This window comes from Saccopteryx leptura, chromosome 11 (assembly GCF_036850995.1).
Source record: "Saccopteryx leptura isolate mSacLep1 chromosome 11, mSacLep1_pri_phased_curated, whole genome shotgun sequence".
In the NCBI taxonomy this organism is placed as follows: Eukaryota; Metazoa; Chordata; class Mammalia; order Chiroptera; family Emballonuridae; genus Saccopteryx; species Saccopteryx leptura.
The window spans coordinates 13,579,675-13,593,829 of record NC_089513.1 but is presented as its reverse complement, the minus strand read 5'-3'; the positions used below and the strand labels follow the sequence as shown (position 1 = coordinate 13,593,829).

The following is a 14,155-nucleotide window of genomic DNA, read 5'->3' as shown; positions in this document are numbered from 1 at the left end:
CATTCATTAAACCCATAACGACCTCTAAGGCATCTAATAGCAGGGAGCTTTGTTTGACTGGTCTTCGAGTCTGAAGATCCTATTACAAATTTGTGGCCAAGAGGAGAGTAGCAGATAGGTCAGCTTTGGGGGAAATATGCTAATGCAGATTGGTTATTAAGTCTTTTATTTTTCCCCCTCGTTCACAAAAAAACCTGTGGCTGCCCCACTAGTACCCATTTCTGCAAATCCTCAGGCAGCCATGGGAGCTCCGGGAATAGGGGGAAATGGTATAAAAGTACACGGATTAGAGTGTGGAGCCACTGTGGCTTGCCAACATAAGCTACGATTTTAGTAATTTGAACTAGCTTAGTAATCAAATCCCCTAACCTTTTCACAGCCTCCCGCGCCGCAACTGCGGACTGCCTGCCGCCTGGCGGGCGGATCTTCTTTTAAACAGCACCAGCTTTGTGTGCTGCCCGCATCGTTGCAGAACGAAACGCAGTTTGAATTTCCGGTTGTCCCTTTTTACCCAGATGCTTGCTCTTGACTGATTTACTGATGTAAAACATTAATTTGTTAAAACAACAGTTTGTTGTTGCTGCCATTGTTGAACGACTTTAAGATGACAACCAGAAATCCTTCCACTCGCCTCCCTGAGCCAGACAGACGGCCCCCCGGCTCTCGTGCCTTCTGAACAAAGGCCCCTACGGAACCTCCTACTCTCAGTTTCCTGTTGATTTGGACAAAAGAAGGAGGGACAGAGGAAACTAAAGATAATTTTCAGCTTAAAATCTGTTTCGAGTTCTTTTGGGGTTTGCTTGGGTTTTTGTTTGTTTGTCGTTTAAAGAGAGGACAGATGAGAGGCCAGCATAGCTTTCCTTAGTTTTGGACCTGACAGTGAAAAAGGAAGCAAGGCCAGCAGGGCAGGGGTGGTCCCCGGCAGCCTGCGTGCACATGCGTGCGACTCCTGCCCTCAACCAGAGCGTCAGAAGATTCACATTCAGGCCAGGTCTCCCCTGTGTGCGTGCGCAGAGGGACGCTCCCTCCCGAGTCTGTTTACAAAGCACGGCCTTCTATGAAAGCAGTGTGCCCGCTGTCCAGCTGGAATAACGTCTGAGACCCCCGTGCCTGGAAGCGCGGACCTGTCCACCATGCTCTCAGCCCCTTAGTAACATCTAAGTGAGGCACAAAGCCCAGGGGTTAGTGACAAGCCCCGTGCATGTGAGGATTCCTTGTGGCCAGACTAGCATGGGTTCATTTGTCCCCGTCTGGGCAGGGCATTGAGACCAGCAAGTGACTGAGGAGAGAGATCACAAGGCCTGCGCTGTGTCCGTTCTGCCCAGGAAGCAGCTGGAGGCATGTATGTGAGAGTATATTTTTCTTTTAGAGGACAAAGCATTGGCTTGTTTTTGTAGCAAGAGAGAGTATACCTTAAGGAAGCTTCAGGTTTGTTTTCTACGTGTGTCCAAACTAAGAAACTTCATCATAGCCCAGGCGTGGTGGTTTTTCTCTTTCAGGATTAGGGGGGGGGGGGGGGGGGCATTTGAACCAGCGAGCATTTCTGTGTTTCATTCATTCATTCATATAAATTTTTTAAAAATGATTCTGCCAGGAAAGTTTTTTGGTTTTTAAAAAGATGTTGATGTTTGTATTCTGTCTAAAACCCCCTTCAGCTGTACTGCAGGAAGCAGTTGGGAGTGTTGAAGTCATTGTGACAGTGTCCCTACTATGCTGAGGAGCGGGAGAAACGATCAAGGGTGCTTCCCGTGTCTTATCCATTGTAGATTCACATCATGTGAGGCCTCCTTCGTGGCCCAGCTCTTGGCACCCCTGAAGTTGTCATACTCACACGGGGCTCTGGCTGCCTTCCACCTGCGCCATCAGCAAGGATGTTCGGGGGTTCAGTGTACCCCCTAGACCAGGGGTCTCAAACTCGCGGCCCGCCCACCAATTTTGTGCGGCCCGCAGACTGGCCCGCAGACTAATCCACGAAGTTTGATTAGTCTGCGGGCTGCACAAAATTGGTGGGCGGGCCGCATGCGGCCCACGGGCCACAAGTTTGAGACCCCTGCCCTAGACCAAGCCCTCGGAGCTTGAGAGATGGCGGCTGCTGCCGTTACTTTTATGTTTGTTGGTAAAATAAAATAATACGATCCCTAAGGCCCTCTAGCACTCACATTCTACAGATTCTGGGTTTCCATGCAAGGCCATTGAGCAGACCTGTGAAATGGAGTTTATTTTATACTTTATACTTCCCACAGCCTCTAGCCTCTACCCCCTACTCCCTACCCACTGGTACTTTAATTTCAGCTTCTTTTTTTTTCTTCTTCCTTTTTAAATCACAAGCTTTTTACCAGAAAGGCTGGCTGTCTTTTGCAGGAGCCTGTCTGTGTGGATGCAGGGCGTGGCTAGCCCTCCGGTCAGCAGCCGGAAGGAAGCCCCTGTCCTCTATGCCAGAGCGGTCTTGGGCTTTCTCTAACCCTGCTCAGTCAAGGGTCCCCTGTGGTTGTGGCATTAGTGGGTCCAGCTCAGAGTTAGCCATGAGTGGGTAGTGTTTGTGGAGTTCTGTGCTCTCAGTTTTTTTCTCTGTCACAATTAGCATCACAGATTTTTCCCAGAATATCAGCTGCAGACTTCCTATATCCTTCCTACATTTGTCTAATATATCTGTTTACACTGTATATGTTCCAATATACCACGGAATACTGGACCTATTTTATGCCTTTTAAAAGCATATCAGTGCCTGACCGGTGGTGGCGCAGTGGATAAAGTGCCGACCTGGAATGTTGAAGTCCCAGTTTGAAACCCTGGGCTTTCCTGGTCAAGGCACATATGAGAGTTGGTGCTTCCTGCTCCTCCCCCCTTCTCTCTCCTTTTCTCTTTCTCTCTCTCTCGCTCTCCTCTGTAAAATGAATAAATAATAATAAAATAAGTAAAATAAAAACATATTAGTGAGGTTCAGGGTCAATAATCCAGCATCAACCACTAACACGATTAACTTCTTCAGTAAAAAGTTTGCTGTAGCTAACAGAAAGCAAAGGTCAATTTTATTTTTTGTGGGTTTTTTTTTATTTTTACCAATTCCAAAAACAGTGTGCATTTTTACAAGACAGTAATACTAATGGTTTAAACTGTTGCCTTGGAAAAAAACCTTTTAATAGCTTTATTGAGATATGAGTCATATACTAAACAATTCACCCATTCAAATTATACAATTGAATGGTTTTTAGACAAACATTGAGCAAAGACATGTAACCATCACCATAATCAATTTCAGTACTATTTTCATCACCCCCAAAGGATACTCATACCCGTTAGTAGTCACAGGTAAGTTATATTATTTCCCAAGGTTCATACCAATTATTTCATTTTCTGTGGACTTGGGAAAATGCTGAGGCAGAAAACCTTTAGTAGTTTGACAGTAACACAGGCTTTAATTGAAATAAAGGGTTATTTTTAAAGGTTTTTCTTTTATCTTAGGCTTATTTGATTGACATCTTATTCTGAGTTTTATTATTTGTCTTCTAATCTTTTAAGTTTAAAACATGAATTCTCTTAGTTTCCTTGCATTTGCACTGGGTTTATGTAAGGGAGAGGCAGCTCCCAGACTCCGAGTCAGAACTTCTGGGCAAGTTTTCATTCTTTCTGAAACTCACATTTTCTTATCTAACGAAACAAAGATCATGGACCCCACCTCCTAACAGTGTGGTTGCAACATCCCGTGTCTGACTGTATTTTGTCAATTATAAAGCATGACCAAAGATGTCAGACTATACATTTATTTCGTTCGTTCTCCGTGGTATCTTAAGAAGCATATCCTTTAAGAAAACTCTTTTGCAACCTTTGAACTATTAAGACATACATGAGAATCTAATCTGTGGAACTTGAGACTCTCAGTCAGGTTGCATAGTAGGTTTGACTTCATGATGAAGCCGTTTCTCCTTGAGAGAGCACGTGACTTGGCAGTCAGACCAGACTGCGACTCTGACTCTCTGTGTTAGTTAGGAGAGAGTGGAAGGGAGAAGCAGGACACTCAAGCGCTGATGGAGAGGCGATTCCGAGTGTGTTAAGCTAGCTGCCCTCAGCCAGGCTCTGGATCTACAGGGAGATTTACAAACCAGACCTTCACTCCCTCTTCGCCCGAGTAGAGACTCAGCTTTACTGGCACCCTTTATTCTGGTTTCCATAGTAACATCACTGCTAAGCCCTCTTCCTCTTTACCTGCTCAAGGTCTTGGGAAAGCGGTTACCCTTTTATTGAAATATTCTTCCTCTCCTTTCACCAAGGACAAGGAGGAAGAGTGGAGTAGTCTTTTGTGAGAGATGGTCAGCCAGGCTTCCGGTTAACAGACGGATCCCTCCCCCCTCCCCCACGCGGGCAGGAGTGTGGTTTCTCGCTCATGCACCTTGATTGCCTGGGACCATGCAGCTCTAGTGTGGAGGAGCCAGTGACGACACACAGACAGTCGCTCTTAACACCTTCTGCCTTTTACATTTTTCTTGCAGGAAGATCCACGCCTGAAATTTCCAGTACATATGCGGTCAAAGGCACCTTTAAACCCCAATGACCTTGGCCCTCTTCCTGTGAGTACACTGGAGACACAGGGACAAGTCTGAAAATGTTCATTCATCTGCCCCGTGTTGATAGAGAGGCCCTGTGACCTCTTCTTCAGGCTTTTGGGAGCCCAATGGTCTATAACTTCTTAATAGGATTGGGTATATAACTGAGTTCTAGTGCATACAATTCATACAACAGCCAGGATGTATGAAAGAGGTTTCTGAATTGCTAGCTGCTAGTAGAAGGTGGACCTTGTAACTAGGGTGCAAGAGACATTCTTTACAGGTGACCGTTTAAGCAGCACACGTTTCTTTTGTAATGTTGCAACCACTAAGTTCCACCCATAATGCTGAGTTAGTCACAGGAACAAATATATTAAAAACAGTGAGAGAGAAAGGCATAGATAATCACAGGTTTTTGTAAGTCATTTAGTGTGCAGATATTTTAAGGGTTTTTTCCTGTTTGATGACTGTTTATAAATCTAATTTTTTCATCAGTCTGTTTTCTTTGGGAGCCAGAGTGGATTGAGGTATTTACTCCAAATTGAATTTTGAGTGAAATTTTTACCATATATCTTTCTCAACCCACCTCCAATTAAAAAAAAAACAAAACCATACAGGGGCAGGAAGCAAGGTGGCGGAGGGGGCGGGGAGGACTTGAGACTATTTGAAATGGAAAGAACCTTTTCTGCTGCCCGGTGTATGGTCTATTTTGGCAAAATTTGAAGCTAGGAAGTTTAGGATTCGATCTTGATTCATTAGGTTATACAGATATCGCTCCCGCTCTAAATCTGCTTGGTTCCTGGGTTCGGGTGATAGAGCCCAGAATGTATCTCAAGAGTGAGTTTCCAAAGGGCATGACTGTGTGTGGTCTGGACCTTGTAGGTTCCTGAGTTTCAAATAGCAAGTGGGCACAATTCAGATAATGAGAGCATACCAGCCCTCTCTTGATAATAAATTATCCGAGTCTGTTTGGTTCCTGCATTTGAACAGGGAGAGTTCACAACAGAGAAGTGTGTGTTAGATTCCTTGGCAAGCCATGACTTGAGTAAAGCATCTGTCTCTAACATTTCCCTATTAACCTTCCTCCTCCCTTCAGTACTCAGTAAATATCTATTTAATTAAATGAGCTGTTCAGCCCCAAACTCAACTGTTCCATGGTATGCTGAAGTTTCCCATTGAAGCTTTTGAAGTAGCAGCCCGTTTCCTGTTCATATGGTGAATGCAGCCGAGGCTGTGGAACATGTATTAAAATGTGTTCCTCCATGTTGTCAAAGGTTAACTTCAAATGTTTGCAGTTTATTCTTAATGTAAAAATGTACCCTTCCTGACCTGTGGTGGTGCAGTGGATAAAGCATCGACCTTGAACGCTGAGGTCACCGGTTCAAAACCCTGGGCTTGCCCGGTCAAGGCACATACAGGAAGCAACTACTATGAGTTGATGTTTCCTGCTTCTAACCCTCTTTCTCTCTCTCTCCCCTTTCTCAAAAACTTAATTTAAAAAAAAATGTGTACTAGGAGAGAACAGTAAGAAAGTGTCCTAGAGTGTCTTAATTTTGCCTTTGGTTTTGGAACCGCTAGCTAATTTTTATATTTTCTCTCTCTGTTTTTCCCCTGATACTAGCCTGGTTGGGAAGAAAGAATTCACTTGGACGGCCGAACATTTTATATTGACCATAGTAAGTAGGCGCTGTTCTGGACACGCAGAGGTTGCCGGTAATGGGAGGGTGCGGGTATTTCAAATATTGGAGTGAAAGCTTTGTTATTTTACTCTTTGTCTAGGCAGCCAGGTGTTATGTGGCGAGAATGGTACCAGAGAATCAGTGCCCTCGTACGGTACTGTGCATCCCCCTCAGTTTGCTATCAAGTAGCCCACCAAGCTTTCACCCAATTGATCTTGCGACCTATTAACTTGTCATTGTTTTTTTTAATTTAAAAACTTTTTGGGTTGACAATCCCTTGACTTTTGCGCTTTTAATAAATACACCTGATAATAGAAAATAAGGTTACAAGTGATGATGGAGTCCAAAAATTTGTGTGTGTGCAATGCTTGGCACAGCACACAAGTGGTCTAAACCCTGCCTTCATGGATCTCAGGGCAAGATGCCCATTCTGACTTATTTTCTATTCAAAGCATGTTTCCTTGCACCCAACACACTAAAATATACGCAGTACTTTCCTCAAAATGTGGTATATTTGCTGTAGTCATTTGCTCCAGCACCTATAAAAAAAATGTGTGGTTTCTCATTTCAACTAAAAGTTAAACTAATAAAGGTTTGCTTTTAGCCGGTGGTTTTTCTTTTTTCTTTCTTGAAGTGACATGTTCTCTGCATTTATATATCCCTTACAGCTTTTTGAAAATGTATATTTAAAAGAACGCTTTTGAGAGATTAAAAGCACAGCGCGTGCGTGCAGTTTGGTAGGGTTTTGTTCTCTGTTGTCATTTGGTTCTAAACAGTAAGTCTGCACCAGGTTTCCCATCCTTACCTTGTCTTAACTCATCACATTGATTAGTTAAGCACATTGATGAGCCAGTTGCTGGGATGCCTGGCCACGAGGACGGGGCTTGTCACTATCTCCCAGGCTTATTGCCTCTTCCAGGTGTTACTAAGCAACCGAGGGCATGGTAGATATACCTCGTTTTCTGGCACAGGGAATTGAGGGGTTATTTTAAATTGAATTATGCAAGAAGCCCAACAATTTAGAATTAAACCAAAAGTAAAAGTCCTCAGTGTGTTTAGGGGTATGGGCTATACTTTGGTTTAAATTAGATACGTCAAGGTACAGAAGATTAGTTTTTATCTTTGACAAGTAAAAATACTGTTTACCTATTTTCCAGAATTTTACAGTAAGCATAAAATTGCTGCTATAAATGCTTGAAAATGTATGTGTTTTCCTTCATATACTACTTATTATATTCTTAGCATAATTTGCTAAAAGAGTAGAGGAGTCATATCCCTTTTTTCCCATTTAAAACAAAAAACAGATTTTTCCCCCAGTTTTATATATCTTTTTTTATTTTATTTTATTTTTATTTTTCTGAAGTTGGAAACAGGGAGACAGTCAGACAGATTCCCGCATCGGCCCGAACGGGATCCACCCGGCATGCCCACCAGGGGGCGATGCTCTGCCGCAACCAGAGCCACTCTAGCGCCTGAGGCAGAGGCCATGGAGCCGTCCTCAGTGCCCGGGCCAACTTTGCTCCAATGGAGCCTTGGCTGCAGGAGGGGAAGAGAGAGACAGAGAGGAAGAAGAGGGGGAGGGGTGGAGAAGCAGATGGGCACTTCTCTTGTGTGCCCTGGCCGAGAATCGAGCCCAGGACTCCTACACGCCAGGCCAACGCTCTACCACTGAGCCAACCGGCCAGGACCAGTTTTTTATATCTTACAATTTAATTTTTCAAACATAGGTACAAAGAATAATGATTTTATTAAAACAGGGTTTTATCCAGTAATGCAGCCTCTGCTATACACAAAGAATATTTCACACAACACTGTGGTTGTGTCATGGATGGTTATCTGCAGGTCAACCAAAACAAACCTTTTATAAATGTTCCTAGTGTACTGTGAGGACCCCAAAACAAGAGAAACACTATTGCAAACAGCTATTCTAGTGTACATTAAAAATGGTAAAAATCATAGACTATTTTTCTGGTGATGTGCATAGAACTAGTAGCACATGTAGCAGATACTTTGGAAAAACAGTGACTTAAAGTTGGTTCATGGAAGGTCAGTGGTGACAGTGTTAGGAAGTTGATGTCCTTGGTCAGAAAAGGGAAAGAATTTGCCCTGTGAAGCAGCAGCACTTGCACCCTGATGCTTGCCTCACTCCTGTGTGCTGAGGCAGAGATGGTCATTACTTGCTAAATGTCTAAGCAGTTCCTTAATCCTAACCAGTCCACCAGTCCCTCCAAGCATGGCATTCCTCAGTTCTCCTGCCAGAACAGAGAGCACATGGGAGACCCCTCTTTCCAGAGACTGAAGTTTGCCTTTGCCTAAACATACTGAAATGTTCTCTAAACCAGTAGGTGTAAATAAATTAGACCAGAAACTATGTAAAAAAAAAAAAAAAAAGATCTGTTTATAAGAACCTCATTAGCTATTAACAACATTTCTGCCATTTCTCCTAATTTGTAAAGTTTGCTCAATGGACAGCAATAAAGGGGTACCTATAAATGAAACAAAGTTCAATTAATGTGCCTTTTCCCCCAAAATCCAAACTATGAAAAATGCAAAATACCTATCTTTTTAAGAGGTTTTATAAGTACACTCCAAAGTGGGTTTAATTACCTGGTGGTGACATTTAGGAATTTTTTTACCTTCCAAATGAACCTCTCTTTCTAAACAGTTTCCCTGCATCTCGTTTTGCTTTTGCAGGACAGAAATCAGGTCATCCTTACACATGCCATTTTACTGTGAAAGCTATCATCTTGTGAGTTATTTAGAGTCATCCTGTCTTCCAACATCACTGGGACAGGTGATTGTACTCTGAATGACAAAGATAGCAATGCATTTATCTTTTAAATAATTAGGTTATTTATTTTATACTTCATAAAGTCTTAAGAAGCTAGACATTTTCAAGACTAATAATTTCAGCCATCTTACAAATTTAATTTCAGGAGAGATAGTGCTCAGTACCAATCTTTTCTTTAGATGCCTTCATTCATTGGTTGACATTTATCAAATAGCTGCTACGTCTCAAGCCTGGTGCAGAAGGTTAAAGGAAGGTCTTGCCCTGAATCTCTACCACACTCAGGAATTGTGTGATTTTTATTAAAGACCAGCTGTGCCCAGGGGCTGAGTAATTGGCCACAGGTATCTCATATACAAAGCCAGAAGAGGAAATTAAATTACAGTGATACTGTCAAATCCTGTTCTAGTCTGTTCTGCCCACAGACTTACCCAACCAGTTAATAGTAGCTAAATTGATTGAGTTCCTCATTCTTCTACTTCATTCTTGTCCTTTCATTTGAAAAATGTCTCAAAGACAAAAAAAATCAAGTTTAGATTCCAAAATTCTAGGGGGAAAAATGGATAACTGGCCACCATACATTCATATATTGACAGTGCTTAGCTGCAGAATTGATCTTTATTGTAACCACACAGAAACTTACCTAGTTCTGAAAATTTAGACAATTTTAAAGGAACTTTGTTTTCATCAACAGCTTCATTGGGTCATTCAAAATATAATATATTAGGCTCCTTGTCACACGCTAGGAAGTGTGTGCAGTGGTGGAGAGGAGACTACAGAGAGGGGCAGCGGGAGTACTGGGGAGGATTTCCAGTCCTGCATTAGAGGAGAGAACCCTTAGTTAATATATTGATAGAAGTGGAAGAGGCAGAGAGTGCACCTGCTCGCCAGGTGGCTGCGTACCAGGCACGAGAGGCTGCAGGAGGACTTTCTGGACTGGATTACCTTTCAGACAGATCCCAAAGGATGAGGAAGATTAGTCAGGCACACCAGGACATGCACGGATGTGTGAAGTTCAGAGAAGTGAACAGATGCAGATGAAATGTGCAGGTGCAGATGGTGCCATGTTCAGAGAAATGTGGCAAGGTTGCCGTTGGCCATCGTGCAGAGGAGGCAGCCATGGCACACAGGTCAACTCCAAGGGGTTCTGGAAGGTGTAGGAACTCAGTCCCTTCTGAAGGCAGGAGGGCGCTCCTGAGGGTTTGCCAGAGGAAATGACAATGGTCAGATGGGTTCTTTAGAAAGAACCTCTTGGCAGAGCTATGAAAGGCGTGTGGAACAGGGGTAAGACTGAGGCCAGGGAGACCTAGAGAATGGTCCAGGGAAAAGATGAGTGATCAGAAGGAAGCCTCATCAGAGAGAGGGAAGGACAGGTGACCCCCAGAGGTAAATGGCCAGGCAGGAGAATGGGTGTGTCCAGATTCCAGATTTGAACAGTGAATGGATTATGATACTGTTAATTGAGAATATAGGATGACATGAACAGTTTTGGTGTTAGGAGACTATGGGTTCAATCTTGATAGAGTTGGGTTGAAGGTACCTGAGGGAAATCCAGGTGCAGATGTTCAGGATGGAGCTTGAAGTTCAGGTCTGGACTAAAGAATTTGGGAGTTGTCATGTATAGGTAGCCATGAACTCATTTTCTGCTTTGATGATGATACCCAGTCCTTACGGTTGTAGTCCACAGCAGTTATTAGTCAACTCTACTCTGTTCCCACGATTTGGTTTTCTTTTCTATGTATTATTCTTCATCCCAGTAGCAAGTTTTACTTTCCAAAGTCTTCTATTTTCACGGTCAGGAGCCCAAAACTGCCTTTTGCTTCCTATCTGTTGGAAGAAAGAAAACCACTTTTTGCCAGCTTGGCCAAAAGGGAAGCCTTTGTCTGGACTCTTCCTGCAGCATCTAATTCTCATTTTTTGGACTGCCTTACTTACTAGCTGCTTTGATTGTTGTGTGCATATGAGTGACACATGTAATGGGTTATTCATTTGTTCATGTAGGATTCTTAATCAGAAGCAGATTTTCAAGATCCTGAGCACAGACAAAAATATTTGAAATGAGAAAAAAAAACCATGGGTGTTTGTTAACTTCCAGTGGACTAAGACTTCGTGCCATTTTTTCAATTAAGTGAAAATCAAGATCAAGTTATAAATCCTTGAAAGAACAGGGGTTTATAATGGATATTTCAGCAGGTTGCTTGCCAAAACCAGTATAAATAGATGGTTTTACTTTAGTTGTGCATTTTTTATTATTTTTTAACTAAACAGTGTGCAGGAGGTTTACCAGAGAGAGGATTGTTCTCTTCTAACCCTGAAATACTAAGTTATCTTGGGGGCCAGGTCAGGGGACTAGAGAGCTTTTGAAAAATGTAGAAATAATTATTTCTAAGACTTTTTTTTTTACATAGAATATATGAACTAATATGCTGATTTTTTTCTTTAATATTAATTTTCAGACAGCAAAATAACTCAGTGGGAAGACCCAAGACTGCAGAACCCAGCTATTACTGGCCCGGTCAGTGTTCTCAAGTTCTGTATTATTTTGATTTCATCAAAACACATATTTCTATATATTATTGCTCACTGTGGTGTGCTTGAGTAGTTTAACGTTACTCCCATCTCCTATGGGGATTTCTGGGTGAGGTAGGGCTGCATTTGCCTTTTCACGTGACTCACTATATATAGGAAGAGAAACTGGTGTGATAATGGTTGCTAACTAAACTAAACATCTTCTGTTTTCCATTATAAAAGAGTGGCTCATAAGTGTAACAAATCCAACTGTCCTCTCTTCCCTTTTAATTGAGGCAAAGCCAGCCCTGTATTTGCAAAATATTGTCATTTCTTTAAGGCCAAGAGCAGTTAGTGCATGCTAACAAACCTAAGCTGTATTCTGGATCTCGTCCAGCGCTGAAAATCTATAAAAGTTTGGGTGAAGTTGTCACCAACCTCTGGAGCTGGCAGATAAGAATCTTTATCTCTGCTGACCCACTAGCTCCCTCATATCCCCTGTGTATGCCAGGTGGGGAAAGAACCAGTTCTGCCTTGGGTATGGTGCTGCCCTCTAAAAATGCTGCCACACACTGTTTGTAAGGAAGAGTGGGAGCCCCTGGGCCACTCAGCAGTAATGCACTCTGGGTATGCAACCCCTGGGAGGGGTCTGTACCACGGGCCATGCTTACCTCATCGGCAGGGAATCCACCCACTGGCCTCTTGTTATAAGAGTGCAAAGAGATGAGTTGGAAGTATAGGGATTCTTTTATAAACTAGAGGAGCAAAAAGAAGTTCAGTTTATTATACTGAGTGCTAAGAGGCTGGGTATGTTTAAAATACTAATTTCATGGCTTTAATGTGACTCAGTTCAAATTATGCTTTGAATTATAAAAGAAAGTCCATTTGAAAACTTAAATGATGTTATAATGCAAATGCACCTTGATACCTGACATCCCTTTACTTGTCTGTTTACTTGATTTGTTCCACTGCTTTGGTGCAGTTTACAAAGTGCCTAATAATACCGGGGTTAAAGCAGACACTCAACTACTTTTTCTCCATGTAGCTCAATCAATACCTGCCATCCTACCGTGGCTTTTTTTTTTAATTTATTCACAATCATAATACATTGTGAGAAGAGCATTTTCTGTTCTCCATCATGAAAAACAGGTAAATTCATGAAACAAATGTTTTCAACTAACAGAGGACTTTTACCATGCTATTTCCCAATCTTTTTTACATCTTTTTTATGGCTCATTGATCATCTACATTCACTCAAGCACAGAGCCTTATTACTATTGAAAATTGCTTAGCATCATAAATCCAGGTAGATTTGCCCCCAAGAAAGATCTGTTTGTTTTCTTTTTTTTTTTTTTTTTTTTTTTTTTTTTTTGTATTTTTCTGAAGTTGGAAACAGGGAGGCAGTCAGACTCCCGCATGCACCCGACCGGGATCCACCCAGCACGCCCACCAGGGGGCAATGCTCTGTTGCAACCAGAGCCATTCTAGCACCTGAGGCAGAGGCCTTAGAGCCATCCTCAGTGCCCGGGCCAACTTTGCTCTAATGGAGCCTTGGCTGTGGGAAGGGAAGAGAGAGACAAAGAGGAAGGAGAGGGGGAGGGGTGGAGAATCAGATGGGTGCTTCTCCTGTGTGCCCTGGCCGGGAATCGAACCCGGGACTCCTGCACGCCAGGCCGACACTCTAGCACTGAGCCAACAGGCCAGGGCCAGTTTGTTTTCTTAAAGAGCTTGGTTTACTCTTTTATTATTATTGGTGTTATTTCTTTCAGTAAGAGTATATGTATTTAGATAATTATCAATTTAGTATAGACATCTGGCCCTACTTGTCATTCAATTCTGAATATTTGATTAATTTCCATGTGATTTTTCTCCTTGACTTACAAGTTATTTAGAATGTGCTTTTTAGTGTCTAAGACTATGGGGGAATTTTTGCTTATCTATTTCTTATTCAATTCTAGTTATATGGCATTGTGATCAGGGAATATTGAATATGGAATATTAGTAATCAGATACTTGAAACTTCTTTGGAGGCTTGGCCATATTTTTTTTTAATATTCTTCTGTGTTTGAAAAGAATGTATTCTGTCTTTCTTGAGTATAGAAGAGTTCTTTATATGTATATCATTAGATCAAGCCTGTGGTGTTCAGATCAATCCATTTCCATCTCTACTTTTTCCCTGGCTGTTTTAGCTAACTAAGACAGCTATGCCAAGTCCCACAGCGAGTGACTCTGTCAATCATTACATCATTTTCTGTCAGGAAAATCTTTTCTGTCTCTTGCTATGTTTTTTTTCTTTTCTTACCTTCTATTAGATTGATAGAGTACTCTTTGTTTTCTCTCCTTTTCTATACTTGCTTGGAAGTTGTATTTTCTCTTTCTGTTCTCTTAGCACTCACATTAAAATTTTTAATTAATGCACTTGACTTAATGTCAGAATTAATCACTCTTTCCTCTCATGCGGGATAATATAGGACTTTAGGAAATGGTAGTGCTATTATTCCCACTCCCGTCTCCCATTGTTCAGTGAAGCATTACATTTATCTTGTCTTGCAACTTTCCAAATTGTCATTAGTATTTTATCTTTTTTTTTAACAATCAATGCTCACCTGATTTCACTTCGATGTAAACAGATTTCTTTG

General features: G+C 42.1%; 1 protein-coding gene across 9 annotated transcripts in view; it reads left to right on the top strand.

The window, feature by feature from the left end:
• The window catches only part of NEDD4L (NEDD4 like E3 ubiquitin protein ligase), a 323,150-nt gene that overhangs the window by 276,440 nt on the left and 32,555 nt on the right, over positions 1 to 14,155 (top strand). For all 9 annotated transcript variants that reach the window (XM_066353218.1, XM_066353220.1, XM_066353219.1 and 6 more), the window contains 3 exons: positions 4,488 to 4,565; positions 6,163 to 6,217; positions 11,465 to 11,523. In XM_066353218.1, coding sequence (XP_066209315.1) covers positions 4,488 to 4,565; positions 6,163 to 6,217; positions 11,465 to 11,523 — 192 coding nt within the window. The remainder of the gene's footprint in view (positions 1 to 4,487; positions 4,566 to 6,162; positions 6,218 to 11,464; positions 11,524 to 14,155) is intronic.